Here is a 25,642-nt window from a genome sequence, read left to right as displayed (position 1 = left end):
TCCATCAAGTACTAAAATATGACTGAAGGTGTGTAGCTACAAAACTAGCTTGAAAAAAGATAGCATTCTAACGAGCGTCATTTGTCGAGGAACAAAAAAAATAGTTAACATTACAGCTAACGAGTGAAAAACCAAAATAAATGACACTACACCTGCTAAATTTGATTTAAAAAAAAAGCACGCATGCTAATATTAGTATGCTAAAATTCTAACTGTAACGTGTGTCAAGTACCAAAATATATTACTCGGATGTGCGTGCCTGAAAAAAAAAATGTTAAGAATGCGAGCAAGCTAAAGTTAGCATGCATCAAGTACTAAAATATGACTGGCGGTGTGTACCCACAAAATTAGTTTGAAAAAAGCTAGCATGCTAACGGGCGTCATTTGTCAAGGAACAAAAAAAAAGTTTACAATATAGCTAACATGAGTGAAAAACCAAAATATATGACACTACAGCTGCTCAATTAGATTTTAAAAAAGCACGAATGCTAATATTAGCATGCTAAAATGCTAACTGTAACGATGCGTCAAGTACCAAAATATATTACTCGAAGGTGTATGCCTGAAAAAAAATTGTTAAAAATGCGAGCATGCTAAAGTTAGCATGCATCAAGTACTAATATATGACTGGAGGTATGTACCTACAAAATTACCTAAAAAAATCTAGTATGCTAACAGTACTACATTAACATGCTAAAAAAAAATTAACATTACAGCTAACATGAGTGAAAAAACTAAATATATGACACTACACGTACGAAAATAGATTTGAAAAAAGCACGCATGTTAATATTAGCATGCTAAAATGCTAACTGTAACGTGCGTCAAGTACCAAAATATATTACTCAGAGGTTTGCGCCTGAAAAAGTTAGTATGCTAACAGTACTACGTTAACATGCTAAAAAAAAGTTAACATTACAGCTAACATGAGGGAAAACCCAAAATATATGACACTACACCTACTAAAATAGATTTTAAAAAAGTACACATGCTAATATTAGCATCCTAAAATGCTAACTGTAACATGCGTCAAGTACTAAAATATATTACTCGGAGGTGTGTGCCTCAAACATTTTTGTTAAAAATGCAGGCATGCTAAAGTTATCATGCATCAAGTACTAAAATATGACCTGGAGGTGTGTACCTGCAAAATTAGCTAAAAAAAAAAGCCAGCATGCTAACAGTACTACGTAAACATGCTAAAAAAAAAGAGTTAACATTAAAGCTAACAAGAGTGAAAAACCAAACTATATGACACTACACCTGATAAATTTGATTTTAAAAAAGCACTCATGCTAATATTAGCTTGCTAAAATGCTAACTGTAACGTGTGTCAAGTACCAAAATATATTACTGGAGGTGTGCGCCTGAAAAAAAAAAGGTTAAAAATGCGAGCATGCTAAGGTTAGCATGCATCAAGTAATAAAAAATATGACTTGGAGGTGTGTACCTACAAAATTATCTAAAAAAAAAAGCTAGCATGCTAACAGTACTATGTAAATATGCTAAAAAAAATTAACATCAAAGCTAACAAGAGTGAAAAACCAAGATATATGACACTACACCTACTAAAATAGATTAAAAAAAAAGCACACATGCTAATATTAGCATGCTAAAATGCTAACTGTAACGTGTGTCAAGTACCAAAATATATTACTCGGAGGTGTGCGCCTGAAAAAAAAAAAAGTTAAAAATGCAGGCATGCTAAACTTAGCATGCATTAAGTACTAAAATATGACTTGGAGGTGTGTACCTACAAAATTAGCTAAAAAAAAAGCTAGCATGCTAACAGCACTATGTAAATATGCTAAAAAAAATTAACATTACAGCTAACAAGAGTGAAAAACCAAGATATTTGACACTACACCTACTAAAATAGATTTAAAAAAAAGCACACATGCTAATATTAGCATGCTAAAATGCTAACTGTAACGTGCGTCAAGTACCAAAATATATTACTCGGAGGTGTGCGCCTGAAAAAAAAAAAAAGTTAAAAATGCAGGCATGCTAAACTTAGCATGCATTAAGTACTAAAATATGACTTGGAGGTGTGTACCTACAAAATTATCTAAAAAAAAAAGCTAGCATGCTAACAGTACTATGTAAATATGCTAAAAAAAAATTAACATCAAAGCTAACAAGAGTGAAAAACCAAGATATATGACACTACACCTACTAAAATAGATTTTAAAAAAAGCACACATGCTAATATTAGCATGCTAAAATGCTAACTGTAACGTGCGTCAAGTACCAAAATATATTACTCGGAGGTGTGCCCCTGAAAAATTTTTTTTTTTAAATGCAGGCATGCTAAACTTAGCATGCATTAAGTACTTAAATATGACTTTGAGGTGTGTAACTAAAAAATGAGCCGCCAAAAAAAGCTAGCATGCTAACAGTACTACGTTAACATGCTAAAAAAAAAAGTCAACATTACAGCTAACAAGAGTGAAAAACCAAGATATATGACACTACACCTACTAAAATAGATTTAAAAAAAAAGCACGCATGCTAATATTAGCATGCTAAAATGCTAAGTGTAACGTCCGTCAAGTACCAAAATATAATACTCGGAGGTGTGCGCCTGAAAAAAAATGTTAAAAATGCAGGCATGCTAAACTTAGCATGCATTAAGTACTAAAATATGACTGGAGGTCTTTACCTACAAAATTAGCTTGAAAAAAGCTAGCATGCTAACGGGCGTCATTCGTCAAGGAACAAAAAAATTTGATGCCAAGGTTTATACCTGTAAAATTAGCATGCTGATAGCAGTTTGGACACCCCCCGTGCTAATAAGCTACTTAAACAAACCCTCTTAGCTTTGTTTTCATAGGCTGACCAAGCAAATTCATATAAAATCTTATAAAATATATAATCGTTAATTTAATTGTATTAGTTCAATGAACAATGGGGCAGCATTTTGGACACCCCTGGTTGGACTAGGACATGTTTAAGTATAAGAATCAGGACTTTGGTCTACAGGACGTTCTGGGACAGGTTTTCTACCCTCCTGAAGCCTCGTGGGGGGTTTTGATGTTGGAATAACGAGAAGACGCTGCTGTTCTAGGTTGGCGTCCGAGGCTAGAGGACGCGTTTCTAGGGCTAGGAGAGCACGCATCGCTGCTGAGCTTTGGGGACGTTTGCGGTGGTGGAGGACGTGTTTACCATTCTCTCGCCGACGCTCTCGCTGTCCAAACCCCGCCCCTCCGCCCGGTCCTCGGAGGAAGGCTCGTCAGCGGCGCCGCGCACGTCCTGTGGGACATGAGCAGGGTTAAAAGGTCAGACTTTTGGCGAATTCTTGGACCTTGCATTGAATGCTACACGTTCATTTTCAAATATGCGCCACACTGTGAACCCACACCAAACAGGAATGACAAACACATTTTCAGGAGAACAGCCGCTTTGGAACACAACAGGAGTGGGCAGCTACACAACGGCCAAGCAAACAGTAGCACACAAGCTAGACGTACGTGGCCTTAACTCAGTGTTTTTCAAACCTTTTTTGAGCCAAGGCCATACTTGCCAACCTTGAGATCTCCGAATTCGGGAGATGCGGGGGGAAGAGTTAGTGCTGCAAGGGATTTGGGTATTTGTTGTGTTTATGTTGTGTTACGATGCAGATGTTCTCCCTTATATGTGTTTATCATTCTTGTTTGGTGTGGGTTCACAGTGTGGCGCATATTTGTGGTGGGTAGGGCGTCCTGGAAGAATTAGTGCTGCAAGGGGGTCTGGGTATGTGTTCTGTTGTTTTTTTATGTTGTGTTACGGTGCGGATGTTCTCCTGAAAATGTGTTTGTCATTCCTGTTTGGTGTGGGTTCACAGTGTGGCGCATATTTGTGGTGGGTAGGGTGTCCTGGAAGAATTAGTGCTGCAAGGGGGCCTGGGTATGTGTTCTGTTGTTTTTTTATGTTGTGTTACAATGCGGCTGTTCTCCCTAAAATGTGTTTATCATTCTTGTTTGGTGTGGGTTCACAGTGTGTCGCATATTTGTGGGGGGTAGGGCGTCCTGGAAGAATTAGTGCTGCAAGGGGGTCTGGGTATGTGTTCTGTTGTTTTTTTATGTTGTGTTACAATGCGGCTGTTCTCCCTAAAATGTGTTTATCATTCTTGTTTGGTGTGGGTTCACAGTGTGGCGCCTATTTGTGGGGGGTAGGGCGTCCTGGAAGAATTAGTGCTGCAAGGGGGTCTGGGTATGTGTTCTGTTGTTTTTTTATGGGTTGTTACAATGCGGCTGTTCTCCCTAAAATGTGTTTATCATTCTTGTTTGGTGTGGGTTCACAGTGTGGCGCCTATTTGTGGGGGGTAGGGCGTCCTGGAAGAATTAGTGCTGCAAGGGGGCCTGGGTATGTGTTCTGTTGTTTTTTTATGTTGTGTTACAATGCGGCTGTTCTCCCTAAAATGTGTTTATCATTCTTGTTTGGTGTGGGTTCACAGTGTGGCGCATGATGGTGGTGGGTAGGGCGTCCTGGAAGAATTAGTGCTGCAAGGGGTTCTGGGTATGTGTTCTGTTGCGTTTATGTGGTGTTACGGTGCGGATGTTCTCCTGAAAATGTGTTGTCATTCCTGTTTGATGTGGGTTCAGTGTGGCGCATATTTGTGGGGGGGCTGTCCTGGAAAGAGTTAGTGCTGCAAGGGGTTCTGGGTATTTGTTCTGTTGCGTTTATGTTGTGTCATGGTGCGCATGTTCTCCCTAAAATGTGTTTGTCATTCTTGTTTGGTGTGGGTTCACAGTGTGGCGCATATTAGTGTGTGTGTGTGCGGGAGATGTGGGGTGGCATCCCGGAAATAGTTATTGCTGCAAGGAGTTCTGGGTATTTGCTCTGTTGTGTTTATGTTGTGTTACGGTGTGGATGTTATCCCGAAATGTATTTGTCATTCTTATTTGGTGTGGGTTCACAGTGTGGTGCATATTTCTAGGTGGTAGGGGCAGCGTCCCGTAAGAGTTAGTGCTGCAAGGAAGTCTGGGTATTTGTCCTGTCGTGTTTATGTTGTGTTACAGTGTGGATGTTCTCCCGAAATGTGTTTGTCATTCTTATTTGGTGTGGGTTCACAGTGTGGCTCATATTTGTAGGTGATGAGGGCGGCGTCCCGTAAGAGTTAGTGCTGCAATGGGTTCTGGGTATTTATTCTGTTGCGTTTATGTTGTGTCACGATGCGCATGTTCTCCCTAAAATGTGTTTGTCATTCTTGTTTGGTGTGGGTTCACAGTGTGGCGCATATTTGTGTGTGTTTGTGTGGGGGGGAGATGTGGGGTGGCATCCCGGAAAGAGTTATTGCTGCAAGGAGTTCTGGGTATTTGCTCTGTTGTGTTTATGTTGTGTTACAGTGTGGATGTTATCCCGAAATGTGTTTGTCATTCTTATTTGGTGTGGGTTCACAGTGTGGTGCATATTTCTAGGTGGTAGAGGCAGCGTCCCGTAAGAGTTAGTGCTGCAAGGAATTCTGGGTATTTGTTCTGTCGTGTTTATGTTGTGTTACAGTGTGGATGTTCTCCCGAAATGTGTTTGTCATTCTTATTTGGTGTGGGTTCACAGTGTGGCTCATATTTGTAGGTGGTGAGGGCGGCGTCCCGTAAGAGTTAGTGCTGCAATGGGTTCTGGGTATTTGTTCTGTTGTGTTAACAGTGTGTTATGGTACAGATATTCTCCCGAAAATGTGTTTGTTGTTCTTGTCGGGTGTGTTCACAGTGTGGCGGATATTTGTAACAGTGTTTAAGTTGTTCATACGGCCACCCTCAGTGTGACCTGTATGGCTGTTGACCAAGTATGGCTTGCATTCACTTATGTGCGTACAGAAGCCACATATATTATGTGACTGGGCCGGCACGCCCCCAATATTGTCATCAGGGTGGTAATTGGGGGAAATTCGGGAGAATGGTTGCCTCTGGGAGATTTTCGGGAGAGGCACTGAAATTCGGGAGTCTCGTGGGAAAATCGGGGGGGGTTGGCAAGTATGGCCAAAGCACATTTTTTTCGTTAAAAAACTACGGAGGCACACCTCCAGCAGAAATCACTAAAAAGATGAAACTCAGTTGACAGTAAAAAGTTGTTGTCGCAATTGTTGGATGCGACTTTAAAGCATAACCAAGCGTGCATCACTTCTTGTCTTGCACTCCTATTTTTTTTTGGTGGTATTTTCCTGTAGCAGTTTTCATGTCTTTTTCTGAGCGATATTTTCCCGCATCTACTTTGTTTTATCAATCAAGAATATTTCAGTTTTTTTTACCCTTTGTGGGGACATTGATTGTCATGTCATGTTCGGATGTACTTTGTGGACGCCGTCTTTGTTCCCTAGTAAGTCTTTGCTGTCGTCCAGTATTCTGTTTTTGTTTACTTTATAGCCAGTTCAGTTTTAGTTTTGTTCTGCATAGCCTTACCTAATCTTCAATGCTTTTTCTAAGGAGCACTCACCTTTTGTTTATTTTTGATTTAAGCATTAAGATACCTTTTTACCTGCGCCCTGCCTCCCGCTGTTTCCGACATCTACGAAGCAATTAGCTACCGGCTGCCACCTACTGATATGGAAAGGTATTACACGGTTTCTCTGCCGATCTCCAGACAGTACAGAAACTCAACAACAACACATCATTTATAATTACTGGTTTGCAACAAATATTTTTAACCCTTCTATCCTTTTTCTACCGCTTGTCCCTTTTGGGGTCACGGGGGGGTACTGGAGCCTATCTCAGCTGCATTTGGGCGGAAGGCGGAGTACACCCTGGACAAGTCGCCACCTCATCATAATATTTTTAACCCAAATAGGTGAATTTAGATCATCTCCCACAGCACACAAGACTGTATCTCATGGCACACCGGTGTGCCGCGGCACAGTGGTTGAAACACACTGCCTATAATGAACAATATTGCCGTCTAAAACGGGACATTTGTCAATAAAAACAAGCATCACATAATTATAGTTGCTTATTACATGCAAAGACTCCAAGGCAGCAGCATGGCAGAAAGTATCCAGTAACAAACGTGTCCGCATCATTCACCTAAGAGATGTCGCCAGAAAGTCAATTACCACTCTACTTCAACTTAAAGACAGCAAAAAGTTCATTCCAGACGGTTGATATTTAATATAAGTCGCTACTTTTTCCCAACGGTTTGAACCCTGCGGCTTATAAGACGGTGCGGCTAATACCCGGATCTTTATTCGCTCACGGCCATGATAAAAACAATAGTTGCAAAATAAAACAAATAGAGTGTTTAAATGATAGTGTTATATGGCGCCATCTTTTGGACGAGTTCGCTCACTGCGGGTGCTGCAGTGTCCTTCCATTTACTGTTGGACTGTTTTGCTCTTTTATTCCACGTCTTTTTTTTTTTTTTTGGAATAGTATTTTCAAAACCCCTGCGCTAAATGAAGGAAGTCCATGTTATTTTTAGTTTTAGTGACGACAAGAATGAGCGCGACGCTACCTGAGTGTCATCTGGCGACGCCAGCTCTGCGTCTTCTTCACCGGAAGCTTCTCTCTTTTCAGGGGCGTCCGGTTGCTTGATGGAAAACACAAGACACAAAAGAAATAAAGCAATCCATGCCACTTTCTGGACTACAATATAATAGAATATAAAGTACTTTATATATCCCTGGGGGAAATTCAGCACCACAGTTTGCTCACAATAAACAATAAACGCTTAGCTACTTTTTACATGTGAATAACATAAATACGGTCTATTATTCACATGTGAATAACATAAATAAAGTCTATTATACAGGATTATTTATATGTGAATACTATAAATACAGTATTATTCACATGTGAATAATATAAATATAGTCTATTATACAGCATTACTCACACATGTGAATAACAAAAATACAGTCTATTATACAGCATTATTCACATCTGAATAACATAAATACAGTCTATTATACAACATTATTCATATGTGGATAAAATAAATACAGTCTATTATTCACATGTGAATAATATAAATACAGTCTATTATACATCATTATTCACATTTGAAAAATATAGTCTATTATACAGCATTATTCACATGTGAATAATATAAATACAGTAGTATTCACATGTGAATAATATAAATACAGTCTATTATACAGTATTATTCACATCTGAATAACATAAATACAGTCTATTATACAACATTATTCATATGTGGATAATATAAATACAGTCTATTATTCACATGTGAATAATATAAATACAGTCTATTATACAGCATTATTCACATTTGAAAAATATAGTCTATTATACAGCATTATTCACATGTGAATACTATAAATACAGTAGTATTCACATGTGAATAATATAAATACAGTCTATTATACAGCATTATTCACATGTGAATAATATAAATATAGTCTATTATACAGCATTATTCACATTTGAAAAATATAGTCTATTATACGGCAATATTTACATGTGAATAATATAAATACAGTCTATTATACAGCATTATTCATATGTGAATACTATGAATACAGAAATATTCACATGTGAATAATATAAATACAGTCTATTATACAGCATTTTTCACATGTGAATAATATGAATACAGTCTATTATACAGCATTATTCACATCTGAATAACATAAATACAGTCTATTATACAGCATTATTCATATGTGAATAATATAAATACAGTCTATTATTCACACGTGAATAATATAAATACAGTCTATTATACAGCATTATTCACATTTGAAAAATATAGTCTATTATACAGCATTATTCATATGTGAATAACATAAATACAGTAGTATTCACATGTGAATAATATAAATACAGTCTATTATACAGCATTATTCACATTTGAAAAATATAGTCTATTATACAGCATTATTTACATGTGAATAATATAAATACAGTCTATTATACAGCATTATTCATATGTGAATACTATAAATACAGAAATATTCACATGTGAATAATATAAATACAGTCTATTATACAGCATTTTTCACATGTGAATGACATAAATACAATCTATTATACAGCCTTATTCACATGTGAATAATATAAATACAGTCCATTATACAGCATTATTCATATGTGAATAATATAAATACAGTAGTATTCACATGTGAATAATATAAATACAGTCTATTATACAGCATTTTTCACATGTGAATAATATGAATACGGTCTATTATACAGCATTATTCATATGTGAATACTATAAATACAGTATTATTCACATGTGAATAATGTAAATACAGTCTATTATACAGCATTGCTCACATGTGAATAACAAAATGCAGTCTATTATACAGCATTATTCACATGTGAATAACATAGTCTATTATACAGCATTATTCACATGTGAATAACAGTCTATTATACAGCATTATTCACATGTGAATACTATAAATACAGTCTACAATTCACATGTGAATAATATAAATACAGTCTATTATACAGCATTATTCACAAGTGAATAACATAAATACAGTCTATTATACAGCATTATTCATATGTGAATACTATAAATACAGTATTATTCACATGTGAAGAATATAAATACAGTCCATTATACAGCATTACTCACATGTGAATAACATAAATACAGTCTATTATACAGCATTACTCACATGTGAATAACAAATAAAGTCTATTATACAGCATTATTCATATGTGAATACTATAAATACAGTATTATTCACATGTGAATAATATAAATACAGTCTATTATACAGCATTACTAACATGTGAATAACAAATAAAGTTTATGATACAGCATTATTCACATGTGAATACTATAAATACAGTATTATTCACATGTGAATAATATAAATACAGTCTATTATACAACATTATTCACATGCGAATAACAAATACAGTCTATTATACAGCATTATTCACATGTGAATGACAAATAGTCTATTATACAGCATTATACACATGTGAATAATATAAACACCGTCTATTATACAGCATTATTCATATATGGATACTATAAATACAGTATTATTCACATGTGAATAATGTAAATACAGTCGCTTATACAGCATTACTCACATGTGAATAACACAAATACAGTCGATTATTCAGCATTATTCACATGTGAATAACATAAATACAGTCTATTATACAGCATTATTCATATGTGATTAATATAAATACAGTAGTATTCACATGTGAATAATATAAATACAGTCTATTATACAGCATTACTCACATGTGAATAACAAAAATGCAGTCTATTATACAGCATTACTCACATGTGAATAACACAAATACAGTCTATTATACAGCATTATTCACATGTGAAAAACATAAATACAGTCTATTATACAGCATTATTGACATGTGAATAACAGTCTATTATACATCATTATTCATATGTGAATACTATAAATACATTATTATTCAAAGGTGCATAATATAAATACAGTCTATTATACTGCATTACTTACATGTGAATAACAAAAATACAGTCTGTTATACAGCATTATTCACATGTGAATAACATAAATACAGTCTATTATACATAATTATTTATATGTGAATACTATAAATACAGTATTATTCACATGTGAATAATATAAATGCAGTCTATTATACAGCATTGTTCACATGTGAATAATATAAATACAGTCTATTATACAGCATTATTCATATGTGAATACTATAAATACAGTATTATTCACATGTGAATAATGTAAATACAGTCTATTATACAGCATTACTCACATGTGACTAACACAAATACAGTCTATTATACAGCATTATTCACATGTGAATAACAAAGTCTATTATACAGCATTATTCACATGTGAATAACATAAATACAGTCTATTATACAGCATTATTCATATGTGAATACTATAAATACAGTATTATTCACATGTGAATAATATAAATACAGTCTATTATACTGCATTACTCATGTGAATAACATAAATACAGTCCATTATACAGCATTATTCACATGTGAATAACATAAATACAGTCTATTATACAGCATTATTCACATGTGAATAATATAAATACAGTAGTATTCACATGTGAATAATATAAATACAGTCTATTATACAGCATTGTTCACATGTGAATAACATAAATACAGTCTATTATACAGCATTATTCATATGGGAATACTATAAATACAGTATTATTCACATGTGAATAATGTAAATACAGTCTATTATACAGCATTACTCACATGTGAATAACACAAATACAGTCTATTATACAGCATTATTCACATGTGAATAACATAAATACAGTCTATTACACTGCATTATTCACATGTGAATAACATAAATACAGTCTATTATACAGCATTATTCACATCTGACTAATATAAATACAGTCTATTATACAGCATTATTCACATGTGAATAACGTAAATATAGTCTGTTATACAGCATTACTCACATTATACATTTGCAGTACATGTACAGTCAAAAAGGAACATATGCATCATACAGTCTGATAGCTGCTACTACTTTGTAGGGGACAGGATGATGCAGACAAGACGTGTTAGTAACCATCAGGACTTTAGTGAGTAGTTACATTCACTGCCCGGCCCAAAAAAAAACACATAGGGATTAAAGTAAGCTAATAATTCTGAATGTTCAAGAAGGAAGAACATCTGGAATGATGCTCCATCTAATCAAACGTTTTTTCTACCGCTTATCTTCATCTGGGTCTCAAGTGAGTTGGAGTCAATTCCAGGTAACATCACGTCAGAGTCAAGGAAGACCTTGGTTGCCGGCCTATCACAAACAAGCATTATCACCGACGGACAAATTGGAGCGGACTTGTGCAAAATGTTTTCCACTGGGGGCCACACACTGGAAAATCACTGAAAAATCACATTTTGGATTAAAAAAAAAGCATGCATGCTAACATTAGCATGCTAAAATGCTAACTGTAACATGCGTCAAGGACCGAAATGTATCACTCTGAGGTGTGTACCTAAAAATGTGAGTATGCTGAAGTTAGCATGCAACAAGTACTAAAATATACCTACAAAATTAGTTTGAAAAAAGTTAGCATGCTAACATTCGTCAAAGAACCAAAAAATGTGATGCCGCGGTGTATATCTGTAAAATTAGCAACCGGTTCGGTATTTATGCGACTTCTAAAAGCGTAAAAAGTGTTTCCATCATGTTTTTCTAACCTGCTCTTAACTTGGGTTTGATCGAACACTAGGGTTTCGGTCAGTTAGCCTCAGGGGTTCGACGGAGCCACTGTCCAAACCTGACTAAGTAAGTTCAATGTCTTATTATTATAATCAAATGACAGCAATCATTTCCATGAGAATATTTTCTAATATAAGTGTTTTGGCCCTTGGGTTCGATCGCACACTATGGTTTCGGTCAGTTGGCCTTAGGGGTTCAGTCAGTCGGCCTCAGGGGTTCGACGGAGCCTCGTTCCAAACCTGACTAAATAAGTTCAATGTCTTATTATTATAATCAAATGACAGCAATCATTTCCATGAGAATATTTTCTAATATAAGTGTTTTGGCCCTTGGGTTCGATCGCACACTATGGTTTCGGTCAGTTGGCCTTATGGGTTCAGTCAGTCGGCCTCAGGGGTTCGACGGAGCCTCGTTCCAAACCTGACTAAATAAGTTCAATGTCTTATTATTATAATCAAATGACAGCAATCATTTCCATGAGAATATTTTCTAATATAAGTGTTTTGGCCCTTGGGTTCGATCGCACACTATGGTTTCGGTCAGTTGGCCTTAGGGGTTCAGTCAGTCGGCCTCAGGGGTTCGACGGAGCCTCTGTCCAAACCTGACTAAATAAGTTCAACGTCTTATTATTATAATCAAATGACAGCAATCATTTCCATGAGATTATTTTCTAATATAAGTGTTTTGGCCCTTGGGTTCGATCGCACACTATGGTTTCGGTCAGTTGGCCTTAGGGGTTCAGTCAGTCGGCCTCAGGGGTTCGACGGAGCCTCTGTCCAAACCTGACTAAATAAGTTCAACGTCTTATTATTATAATCAAATGACAGCAATCATTTCCATGAGATTATTTTCTAATATAAGTGTTTTGGCCCTTGGGTTCGATCGAACACTAGGGTTTCGGTCAGTTGGCCTTAGGGGTTCAGTCAGTCGGCCTCAGGGGTTCGACGGAGCCTCTGTCCAAACCTGACTAAATAAGTTCAATGTCTTATTATTATAATCAAATGACAGCAATCATTTCCATGAGATTATTTTCTAATATAAGTGTTTTGGCCCTTGGGTTCGATCGAACACTAGGGTTTCGGTCAGTTGGCCTTAGGGGTTCAGTCAGTCGGCCTCAGGGGTTCGACGGAGCCTCTGTCCAAACCTGACCAAATAAATTCAATGTTTTATTATTATAATCAAATGACAGCAATCATTTCCATGAGATTATTTTCTAATATAAGTGTTTTGGCCCTTGGGTTCGATCGAACACTAGGGTTTCGGTCAGTTGGCCTTAGGGGTTCAGTCAGTCGGCCTCAGGGGTTCGACGGAGCCTCTGTCCAAACCTGACTAAATAAATTCAATGTTTTATTATTATAATCAAATGACAGCAATCATTTCCATGAGATTATTTTCTAATATAAGTGTTTTGGCCCTTGGGTTCGATCGAACACTAGGATTTCGGTCAGTTGGCCTTAGGGGTTCAGTCAGTCGGCCTCAGGGGTTCGACGGAGCCTCTGTCGAAACCTGACTAAATAAGTTCAATGTCTTATTATTATAATCAAATGACAGCAATCATTTCCATGAGATTATTTTCTAATATAAGTGTTTTGGCCCTTGGGTTCCATCGAACACTAGGGTTTCGGTCAGTTGGCCTTAGGGGTTCAGTCAGTCGGCCTCAGGGGTTCGACGGAGCCTCTGTCCAAACCTGACCAAATAAATTCAATGTTTTATTATTATAATCAAATGACAGCAATCATTTCCATTAATTTATTATCTAATATAAGTGTTTTGGCCCACTTACAATGACATAAAAAAAACATTGTTTTTCATGAGCTCTGTACAAATTGGGGTTGGAAATAATTTGTACCACTTTCAGATATCGCATTTTGGTCCCACTATACCGCGGGCGGTATAGCTCGGTTGATAGAGCGGCCGTGCGAGCAACTTGAGGGTTGCAGGTTCGATCCCCGCTTCCGCCATCCTAGTCACTGCCGTTGTGCCCTTGGGCAAGACACTTTACCGACCTGCTCCCAGTGCCACCCACACTGGTTTAAATGCAACTTAGATATTGGGTTTCACTATGTAAAGCGCTTTGAGTCACTAGAGAAAAAGCGCTATATAAATATAATTCCCTTCACATGTCGCACAATGAGATGTAAACATGGTGTACATTCTTGTAACTTTCTGTTTGTCAAATAGATCTTTATTAGTATTTCTTTAATATAGTAACATCATTAAATTAAGAAAAAACATTTTATTTTTCACTAAAGAAGAGTTCGGTGAATGCGAAATATAAAACTGGCCGGGTTCGGTACCTCCAACAAGGTTAAGAACCACTGGGTTAGAACCTATGGCTCTTTTGATGACTGCATCTGGCTCTCAGATAAATCTGTTGCTTAACACGATAAGTAATTAACGATTTCACTGGGAATCACGGTGTTAAAAAAAAACATTCGAAATATAAAACATTCTCATGCATTTTAATCCATCCATCCGTTTCTACCGCACCTGTTCAAGAAATGGCATTAATGGTGAAAAGTATTTTTTATATATTATTGGTTAGCTTCGGAATAACAAAGTTATTAAAAAGAATAAGAGACTTATTATACTCTAAAAATGTTGGTCTTACTTAAAAATGTATGCATTTAGTTGTTTTAATTAGGGAAAGTCCAAATAAAAGAAGATGCATAGAATTCTCTTGTCAAGAGCGTGGGACCACACTGTACAAAAGGTACAGGTCTGCACGTTTCTCTTTATTGAGCTGAATAGAATCCTGTCTCTTTTTAATTCCTTGCTTCTTGTCTTGTTTAATAGATCCATCCATCCATCCATCATCTTCCGCTTATCCGAGGTCGGGTCGCGGGGGCAACAGCCTAAGCAGGGAAACCCAGACTTCCCTCTCCCCAGCCACTTCGTCTAGCTCTTCCCGGGGGATCCCGAGGCGTTCCCAGGCCAGCCGGGAGACATAGTCTTCCCAACGTGTCCTGGGTCTTCCCCGTGGCCTCCTACCGGTTGGACGTGCCCTAAACACCTCCCTAGGGAGGCGTTCGGGTGGCATCCTGACCAGATGCCCGAACCACCTCATCTGGCTCCTCTCGATGTGAAGGAGCAGCGGCTTTACTTTGAGTTCCTCCCGGATGGCAGAGCTTCTCACCCTATCTCTAAGGGAGAGGAAACTCATTTCGGCCGCTTGTACCCGTGATCTTATCCTTTCGGTCATGACCCAAAGCTCATGACCATAGGTGAGGATGGGAACGTAGATCGACCGGTAAATTGAGAGCTTTGCCTTCCGGCTCAGCTCCTTCTTCACCACAACGGATCGGTACAACGTCCGCATTACTGAAGACGCCGCACCGATCCGCCTGTCGATCTCACGATCCACTCTTCCCTCACTCGTGAACAAGACTCCTAGGTACTTGAACTCCTCCACTTGGGGCAGGGTCTCCTCCCCAAACCGGAGATGGCACTCCACCCTTTTCCGGGCGAGAACCATGGACTCGGACTTGGAGGTGCTGATTCTCATTCCGGCCGCTTCACACTCGGCTGCGAACCGATCCAGTGAGAGCTGAAGATCCCGGCCAGATGAAACCAACAGGACCACATCATCTGCAAAAAGCAGAGACCTAATCCTGCGGTCACCAAACCGGAACCCCTCAGCGCCTTGACTGCGCCTAGAAATTCTGTCCAACCATCACTGGAAACGTGTCCGACTTACTGCCGGCAATGCGGACCAAGCTCTGGCACTGATCGTACAGGGAACGGACCGCCACAATAAGACAGTCCGATACCCCATACTCTCTGAGCACTCCCCACAGGACTTCCCGAGGGACACGGTCGAATGCCTTCTCCAAGTCCACAAAGCACATGTAGACTGGTTGGGCAAACTCCCATGCACCCTCAAGAACCCTGCCGAGAGTATAGAGCTGGTCCACAGTTCCACGACCAGGACGAAAACCACACTGCTCCTCCTTGTTTAATAGATGTCATCAGTAATTGAACCTGACAGTTTTATTCAGTGTTAAAAAATATGATACGGAAATACATTTTAAGATATTTGGCTTTCATGGCTCTCTCAGACAAAAAGGTTCCCGACCCCTGGGTTAAGAGTGTCGCGCCTTGAGATCGGTAGGTCGTGAGTTCAAACCCCGTCATACCAAAGACTATAAAAATGGGACCCAGTACCTCCCTGCTTGGCACTCAGCATCAAGGGTTGGATTTGGGGGTTAAATCACCAACAATTATTCCCGGGCGCGGACCAGCGCTGCTGCTCACTGCTCCCCTCACCTCCCAGGAGGGTGGAACAAGGGGATGGGTCAAATGCAGAGGGCAATTTCACCTTTGATTGATTGAAACTTTTATTAGTAGATTGCACAGTTCAGTACATATTCCGTAAAATCGACTACTAAATGGTAACACCCGAATAAGTTTTTCAACTTGTTTAAGTCGGGGGGTCCACGTTAATCAATTCACACACTTGAATGTGTGTGACTACAAGTTGTACTTTAACTTTTTGCGAAACACTCCAAACATCGAAACGTGTCAAAAACCACCCCATGAGAGATACTTGAGATTTTCCGAAATAAGGGTGTTTCCGTTACCAGTTTCTTATTGCGATATTTAGGTTTTGCGCATTTCTCGGGGTAAAGGAAACAGACTTTTCATCGGAACCAGAAAATCTTAACTCTGCTAAACATGCTGTCACCTTGACCCAGATACACGGAATAATATTTAGCTTTTTCGGGCTGGGCAGAGAATTTAGATTAGATTAGATTAGATAGTACTTTATTTATTCCGTCAGGAAAATTACAATTTTCAGCACAATCCCATTCAAGATCAGACAAACATTACAGGGAGACAGAACAGGATCTGTTAGATCTATAGGATTTATGAACAGAAGGTTATAGAGCAGGGGTCGGGAACCTTTTTGGCTGCGAGAGCCAAGAAGCCAAATATTTAAAAATGTATTTCCCTAAGAGCCATATAAATAAATAAATAAATGGGTTGTACTTGTATAGCGCTTTTCTACCTTCAAGGTACTCAAAGCGCTTTGACACTACTTCCACATTTACCCATTCACACACTGATGGAGGGAGCTGCCATGCAAGGCGCCAACTAGCACCCATCAGGAGCAAGGGTGAAGTGTCTTGCTCAGGACACAACGGACGTGACGAGGTTGGTTCTAGGTGGGATTTGAACCAGTGACCCTCGGGTTGCGCACGGCCACTCTCCCACTGCACCACGCCGTCCCTATAATATTTTTTTCAACACTGAACACAACTAAAGGCGTGCATTTTTTTTAAGTAAGACCAACATTTCCAAAGTATAATAAGTCTCTTATTCTTTGTAATAACATTGTTACTGTGGATGGGGCGTGGCCTGCAGCAAAGCGAGATGTTGCCAGGACCGGCCTCGAAATCAACGACAGGTGCGTAGATGGCCCACCTGGGCCTTTTTTTATCTAATCACCTGTCGCTCTGTTATAAGCAGCAGCCAGGAGGAGAGACAGGGTTGGGGCTGGAGCCAGAGCGCGAGTGAGGACGAAAGAGAAAAAAGACAATTGCTGGAAAGCAACTGAGAGAAAAATAAAATAATATTGGAACCCTAAATCTGGTTCTTGGTGGTCTGAAGAACCCCCAGGAGGGCAAGCCCCACACTAACCGATAATAAATAAATTACTTCTTACCATTAACGCAACTTCTTGAACATAAAATGTTTTATATTTTGAACGTTTTTAACACTGTGATCGCAAGTGGAATTATCCGTTACTTATCCTGTTAAGCAACGTCAGCTCAGATTTATCCGAGAGCCATCAAAAGAGCCACATCTGGCTCTCGAGCCATAGGTTCCCTATCCCCGTTATAGAGAAAGAAGTTAGTAGAGATGGTAGTCAAAGGACTTTGGGAATGGAACGGAAAAACATGGGAGCAAAAACAGAGACAGGAAAAAGGGGGGACATCTTCCATCTTTGCTTTTGTTACCTCAGAAGAACCACCCAGGAGAGCCTCCCAGAGCCACCACACCACACCTCCTCCACCTCCACCTCCCTTCACTCTTTGCTCCTGCCCTCCCGCTTCCTGACAGGCCTCCTCGCCGCCAGCGCCTCGCCGCTGAAACAAGACGAACGTGCCATCAAGTGTGCCGCCACCACGACCCCCCCAGCTCTGTTATTGTGACCAACTTGTTTTGGTCTGGGGACAGAATTCCCAAGAACACCACATTGGGATTAGTCAGCATGCAGCTAGGGCTGGGCGATGGATATCTCGATATTTTCAGGCCGTATCGCGTCAATTGACCAAAACTGTATTTTTTTAAACATTTATTAAGCAGTGGCACAAACATTCATGTCATTTCCAAAACATAACCTGCAAGATTGTCAGAGACATTTTAAAACAAGCTGTGAGTGCACTTTTGTGCATGATGTCACTAAGATGACATATCCAAACAATACTAAATTTAAGTGTACTTTTTGTACAGAACGCCACTACAATAGTTTGAAACAAATAAAGTGCACTTTTGTGCATGATGTCACTAAGATGACATATCAAAACAACACTAAATTTAAGTGTACTTTTTGTACAGAAAGCCACTACAATAGTTTGAAACAAATAAAGTGCACTTTTGTGCATGATGTCACTAAGATGACATATCAAAACAACACTAAATTTAAGTGTACTTTTTGTACAGAACACCACTACTATAATTTAAAACATTTAAAGTGCACTTTTGTGCATGGTGTCACTAAAATGACATATCAAAACAACCCTAAATTTAAGTGCACTTTTTGTACAGAACGCCACTACAATAGTTTGAAACAAAAAAAGTGCACTTTTGTGCATGATGTCACTAAGATGACATATCAAAACAACACTAAATTTAAGTGTACTTTTTGTACAGAACACCACTACTATAGTTTAAAACAAATAGAGTGCACTTTTGTGCATGGTGTCACTAAGATGACATATCAAAACAATACTAAATCTAAGCGTAGTTTTTGTACAGAACGCCACTGCAATAGTTTGAAACAAATAAAGTGCACTTTTGTGCATGATGTCACTAAGATGACATATCCAAACAACACTAAATTTAAGCGTACTTTTTGTACAGAACGCCACTGCAATAGTTTGAAACAAATAAAGTGCACTTTTGTGCATGATGTCACTAAGATGACATATCAAAACAATACTAAATTTAAGTGTACTTTTTGTACAGAACGCCACTACAATAGTTTAAAACAAAGTGCACTTTTGTGCATGATGTCACTAAGATGACATATCAAAACAATACTAAATTTAAGTGTACTTTTTGTACAGAACACCACTACTATAGTTTAAAACAAATAAAGTTCACTTTTGTGCATGATGTCATATCAAAACAACACTAAATTTAAGTGTACTTTTTGTACAGAACGCCACTACAATAGTTTGAAACAAATAAAGTGCACTTTTGTGCATGATGTCACTAAGATGACATATCAAAACAACACTAAATTTAAGTGTACTTTTTGTACAGAACGCCGCTACAATAGTTTAAAACAAATAAAGTTCACTTTTGTGCATGATGTCATATCAAAACAACACTAAATTTAAGTGTACTTTTTGTACAGAACGCCGCTACAATAGTTTAAAACAAATAAAGTTCACTTTTGTGCATGATGTCATATCAAAACAACACTAAATTTAAGTGTACTTTTTGTACAGAACGCCGCTACAATAGTTTAAAACAAATAAAGTGCACTTTTGTGCATGATGTCACTAAGATGACATATCAAAACAACACTAAATTTAAGTGTACTTTTTGTACAGAACGCCGCTACAATAGTTTAAAACAAATAAAGTTCACTTTTGTGCATGATGTCACTAAGATGACATATCAAAACAACACTAAATTTAAGTGTACTTTTTGTAGAGAACGCCACTATAATAGTTTAAAACAAATAAAGGGCACTTTTGTGCATGGTGTCACTAAGATGACATATCAAAACAACACTAAATTTAAGTGTACTTTTTGTACAGAACGCCACTACAATAGTTTGAAACCAATAAAGTGCACTTTTGTGCATGATGTCACTAAGATGACATATCAAAACAATACTAAATTTAAGTGTACTTTTTGTACAGAACACCACTACTATAGTTTAAAACAAATAAAGTGCACTTTTGTGCATGATGTCACTAAGATGACACATCAAAACAACACTAAATTTAAGTGTACTTTTTGTACAGAACGCCACTACAATAGTTTAAAACAAATAAAGTGCACTTTTGTGCATGATGTCACTAAGATGACATATCAAAACAATACTAAATTTAAGTGTACTTTTTGTACAGAACGCCACTACAATAGTTTGAAACAAATACAGTGCCCTTTTGGGCATGGTGTCACTAAGATGACATATCAAAACAACACTAAATTTAAATGTACTTTTTGTACAGAACACCACTACTATAGTTTAAAACAAAAAAAAGTGCACTTTTGTGCATGTCACTAAGATGACATATCAAAACAATACTAAATTTAAGTGTACTTTTTGTACAGAACGCCACTACAATAGTTTAAAACAAATAAAGTGCACTTTTGTGCATGATGTCACTAAGATGACATATCAAAACAATACTAAATTTAAGTGTACTTTTTGTAGAGAACACCACTACTATAGTTTAAAACAAATAAAGTGCGCTTTTGTGCATGGTGTCACTAAGATGACATGTCAAAACAACACTAAATTTAAGTGTACTTTTTGTACAGAACGCCACTACTATAGTTTAAAACAAATAAAGTGCACTTTTGTGCATGATGTCACTAAGATGACATATCAAAACAACACTAAATTTAAGCGTACTTTTTGTACAGAACGCCACTGCAATAGTTTAAAACAAATAAAGTGCACTTTTGTGCATGATGTCACTAAGATGACATATCAAAACAACACTAAATTTAAGTGCACTTTTTGTACAGAACGCCACTACTATAGTTTAAAACAAATAAAGTGCACTTTTGTGCATGATGTCACTAAGATGACATATCAAAACAACACTAAATTTAAGTGTACTTTTTGTACAGAACGCCACTACAATAGTTTGAAACAAATAGTGCACTTTTGTGCATGATGTCACTAAGATGACATATCAAAACAACACTAAATTTAAGTGCACTTTTTGTACAGAACGCCACTACAATAGCTTGAAACAAATAAAGTGCACTTTTGTGCATGATGACATATCAAAACAACACTAAATTTAAGTGTACTTTTTGTACAGAACGCCACTACTATAGTTTAAAACAAATAAAGTACACTTTTGTGCATGATGTCACTAAGATGACATATCAAAACAATACTAAATTTAAGTGTACTTTTTGTACAGAACGCCACTACAATAGTTTAAAACAAATAAAGTGCACTTTTGTGCATGATGTCACTAAGATGACATATCAAACAACACTAAATTTAAGTGTACTTTTTGTACAGAACGCCGCTACAATAGTTTAAAACAAATAAAGTGCTCTTTTGTGCATGATGTCACTAAGATGACATGTCAAAACAACACTAAATTTAAGTGTACTTTTTGTACAGAACACCACTACTATAGTTTAAAACAAATAAAGTGCACTTTTGTGCATGATGTCACTAAGATGACATATCAAAACAACACTAAATTTAAGTGTACTTTTTGTACAGAACGCCACTACTATAGTTTAAAACAAATAAAGTGCACTTTTGTGCATGATGTCACTAAGATGACATATCAAAACAACACTAAATTTAAGCGTACTTTTTGTACAGAACGCCACTGCAATAGTTTAAAACAAATAAAGTGCACTTTTGTGCATGATGTCACTAAGAAGACATATCAAAACAATACTACATTTAAATGTACTTTTTGTACAGAACACCACTACTATAGTTTAAAACAAATAAAGTGCACTTTTGTGCATGATGTCACTAAGATGACACATCAAAACAATACTAAATTTAAGTGTACTTTTTGTACAGAACACCACTACTATAGTTTAAAACAAATAAAGTGCACTTTTGTGCATGATGTCACTAAGATTACATATCAAAACAACACTAAATTTAAGTGTACTTTTTGTACAGAATGCCACTACAATAGTTTGAAACAAATAAAGTGAACTTTTGTGCATGATGTCACTAAGAGGACATATCAAAACAACACTAAATTTAAGTGTACTTTTTGTACAGAACGCCACTCCAATAGTTCAAAACAAATAAAGGGCACTTTTGTGCATGATGTCACATCAAAACAATACTAAATGTAAGTGTACTTTTTGTACAGAACGCCACTACAATAGTTTAAAACAAATAAGGTGCACTTTTGTGCATGGTGTCACTAAGATGACATATCAAAACAATACTAAATTTAAGTGTACTTTTTGTACAGAACGCCACTGCAATAGTTTGAAACAAATGAAGTGCACTTTTGTGCATGATGTCACTAAGATGACATATCAAAACAACACTAAATTTAAGTGTACTTTTTGTACAGAACGCCACTACAATAGTTTGAAACAAATAAAGTGCACTTTTGTGCATGATGTCACTAAGATGACATATCAAAACAACACTAAATTTAAGTGTACTTTTTGTACAGAACACCACTACTATAGTTTAAAACAAATAAAGTGCACTTTTGTGCATGATGTCACTAAGATGACTTATCAAAACAATACTAAATTTAAGTGTACTTTTTGTACAGAACACCACTACAATAGTTTGAAACAAATAAAGTGCACTTTTGTGCATGATGTCACTAAGATGACACATCAAAACAATACTAAATTTAAGTGTACTTTTTGTACAGAACACCACTACTATAGTTTAAAACAAATAAAGTGCACTTTTGTGCATGATGTCACTAAGATTACATATCAAAACAACACTAAATTTAAGTGTACTTTTTGTACAGAATGCCACTACAATAGTTTGAAACAAATAAAGTGAACTTTTGTGCATGATGTCACTAAGATGACATATCAAAACAATACTAAATTTAAATGTACTTTTTGTACAGAACGCCACTACAATAGTTTGAAACAAATAAAGTGCACTTTTGTGCATGATGTCACTATGATGACATATCAAAACAATACTAAATTTAAGTGTACTTTTTGTACAGAACGCCACTACAATAGTTTAAAACAAATAAAGTGCACTTTTGTGCATGATGTCACTAAGAACATATCAAAACAATACTAAATTTAAGTGTACTTTTTGTACAGAACGCCACTACAATAGTTTAAAACAAATAAAGTGCACTTTTGTGCATGATGTCACACAAGATACTTCAATAAGCGTCAAATAAAAATGAGCTGCATAGTAGGAAATCAAATAGTGTATGTCCTTTGTTGACTATTTTTTTCATACGACGATCTAGAAATGTTTGCCTCGGCATTTTGATGCTGTGGCACCGAATGGAGTTGTTGACATGCGGAGTTTCAAGCACTTTTCATTCTCTAGCGCGGGCGTCGGCGACCCGCGGCTCTAACTTTAGCGCCGCCCTTGTGGCTCTCTGGAGCTTTTTCAAAAATGTATAAAAAGATTGAAAAAAATGAAGGGGAAAAAAAATAAATTTTTTTGTTTTAATATAGTTTCTGCAGGAGGACAAACAAGACGGAAACCTCCCTAATTGTTAGAAAGCACACTGTTTATATTAAACATGCTTCACTGATTCGAGTATTCGGTGTGCGCCGTTTTGTCCTACTCATTTTGGCGGTCCTTGAACTCATCGTGGTTTGCCTACATGTACAACTTTCTACGACTTTCTAAGACGTGTTTTATGCCACTTCTTTTTCTCTCTCATTTTGTCCACCAAACTTTTAACGTTGTGTATGAATGCACAAAGGTGAGTTTTGTTGATGTTATTGACTTGTGTGGAGAGCTAATCAGACATATTTGGTCCCTGCATGACTGCAAGCTAATCGATGCTAACATGCTATTTAGGCTAGCTGTATGTACATATTGCATCATTATGCCTCATTTGTAGCTAGAGTTGAGCTCATTTAGTTTCCTTTAAATCCTCATAATTCAATTTATATCTCGTGACACAAAATATGTGTGTAATATGTCTTTTAATTGTTTGCAGCTCCAGACAGATCTGTTTTTGTATTTTGGGTCCAATATGGCTCTTTCAACATTTTGGGTGGCCGACCCCTGCTTTAGCGGGTGACTTTTCAAATGATGCTACATATTAGCGGTAATGCTACTTTTTGTAGCAACGCTTTTGCAGCGTACTTGACAAATTACGGTTGTCTGTTCGACATATTCCCGCTTGAAGCCAAACCACCGCCAGACGATGGACCCCCTGCTGTTTTTCTCGGGAATTCATTCTTCCATCATTTGTAACCAGATTCGCACCTTCTCTCTCTCTGTGAGAAGCAGAGACATGAAAGAGGGAGAAGAGCCTGTAGTGCATGGGTGTCAAACTCTGGCCCTCGGGCCAAATTTGACCCGCCGTGCAATTTTATTTGGCCCTTGAGGCAATATCAAATTAACATTAGAGCTGGCCTACTATACAGCAGTAAAACTGCATTCGCCGCTAATACTCATACTTGCCAACTCTCCCGATTTTCCAACCATTCTCCCGAATTCCTCCAGATTTCCACCCGGACAACAATATTGGGGGCATGCCTATAAGGCAGAGCCTTTAGCTTTGTCTACAATATGTCATCACGTCCGCTTTTCCTCCATACAAACAGCGTGCCGGCCAAGTCACATATTATATGCGACTTATACACACACTTAAGTGAATGCCAGCATACTTGCTCAACAGCCATACAGGTCAGACTGAGGGTGGCCGTATAAACAACTTTAACACTGTTACAAATATGCGCCGCAGAGTGGACCCACACCAAACAAGAATGACAAACACATTTCGGGAGAACATCCACACTTAAGTGAATGCCAACATACTTGCTCAACAGCCATACAGGTCAGACTGAGGGTGGCCGTGTAAACAACTTTAACACTGTTACAAATATGCGCCGCACAGTGAACCCACACCAAACAAGAATGACAAACACATTTCGGGAGAACATCCGCACTTAAGTGAATGCCAACATACTTGCTCAACAGCCATACAGGTCAGACTGAGGGTGGCCGTATAAACAACTTTAACACTGTTACAAATATGCGCCGCACAGTGAACCCACACCAAACAAGAATGACAAACACATTTCGGGGAAACATCCGCACCGTAACATAATAATAATAATAATAATGGATTAGATTTATATCGCGCTTTTCTATTGTTAGATACTCAAAGCGCTCACAGAGAAGTGGGAACCCATGAAAAAGCTACATCAGTAGCCACAGCTGCCCTGGGGTAGACTTGACGGAAGCGTGGCTGCCAGTTTGCGCCTACGGCCCCACCGACCACCACCAATCATTCATTCATCATTTATTCACCAGTGTGAGCGGCACCGGGGTCAAAGGGTGAAGTGTCCTGCCCAAGGACACAACGGCAGCGATTTGGATGTCAATAGGTGGGAAGCGAACCTGCAACCCTCAGGTTTCTGGCACGGCCG

At 37.6% G+C, this 25,642-nt stretch overlaps 1 protein-coding gene across 1 annotated transcript in view; it reads right to left on the bottom strand.

Moving 5' to 3' along the window:
- The window catches only part of syne2b (spectrin repeat containing, nuclear envelope 2b), a 408,840-nt gene that overhangs the window by 209,853 nt on the left and 173,345 nt on the right, over nt 1-25,642 (bottom strand). The window contains exons 75-77 of the mRNA XM_061886295.1: nt 18,079-18,207; nt 7,423-7,497; nt 3,166-3,252 (exon numbers count right to left, since the gene is read on the bottom strand). Of these exons, the coding sequence (XP_061742279.1) occupies nt 3,166-3,252; nt 7,423-7,497; nt 18,079-18,207 (291 nt within the window). The remainder of the gene's footprint in view (nt 1-3,165; nt 3,253-7,422; nt 7,498-18,078; nt 18,208-25,642) is intronic.

This window comes from Nerophis ophidion, linkage group LG24 (genome assembly GCF_033978795.1).
Source record: "Nerophis ophidion isolate RoL-2023_Sa linkage group LG24, RoL_Noph_v1.0, whole genome shotgun sequence".
Lineage (NCBI taxonomy): Eukaryota > Metazoa > Chordata > Actinopteri > Syngnathiformes > Syngnathidae > Nerophis > Nerophis ophidion.
Note: the sequence above shows the minus strand (reverse complement) of the source record. Positions and strands in the feature narration are given on the sequence as shown.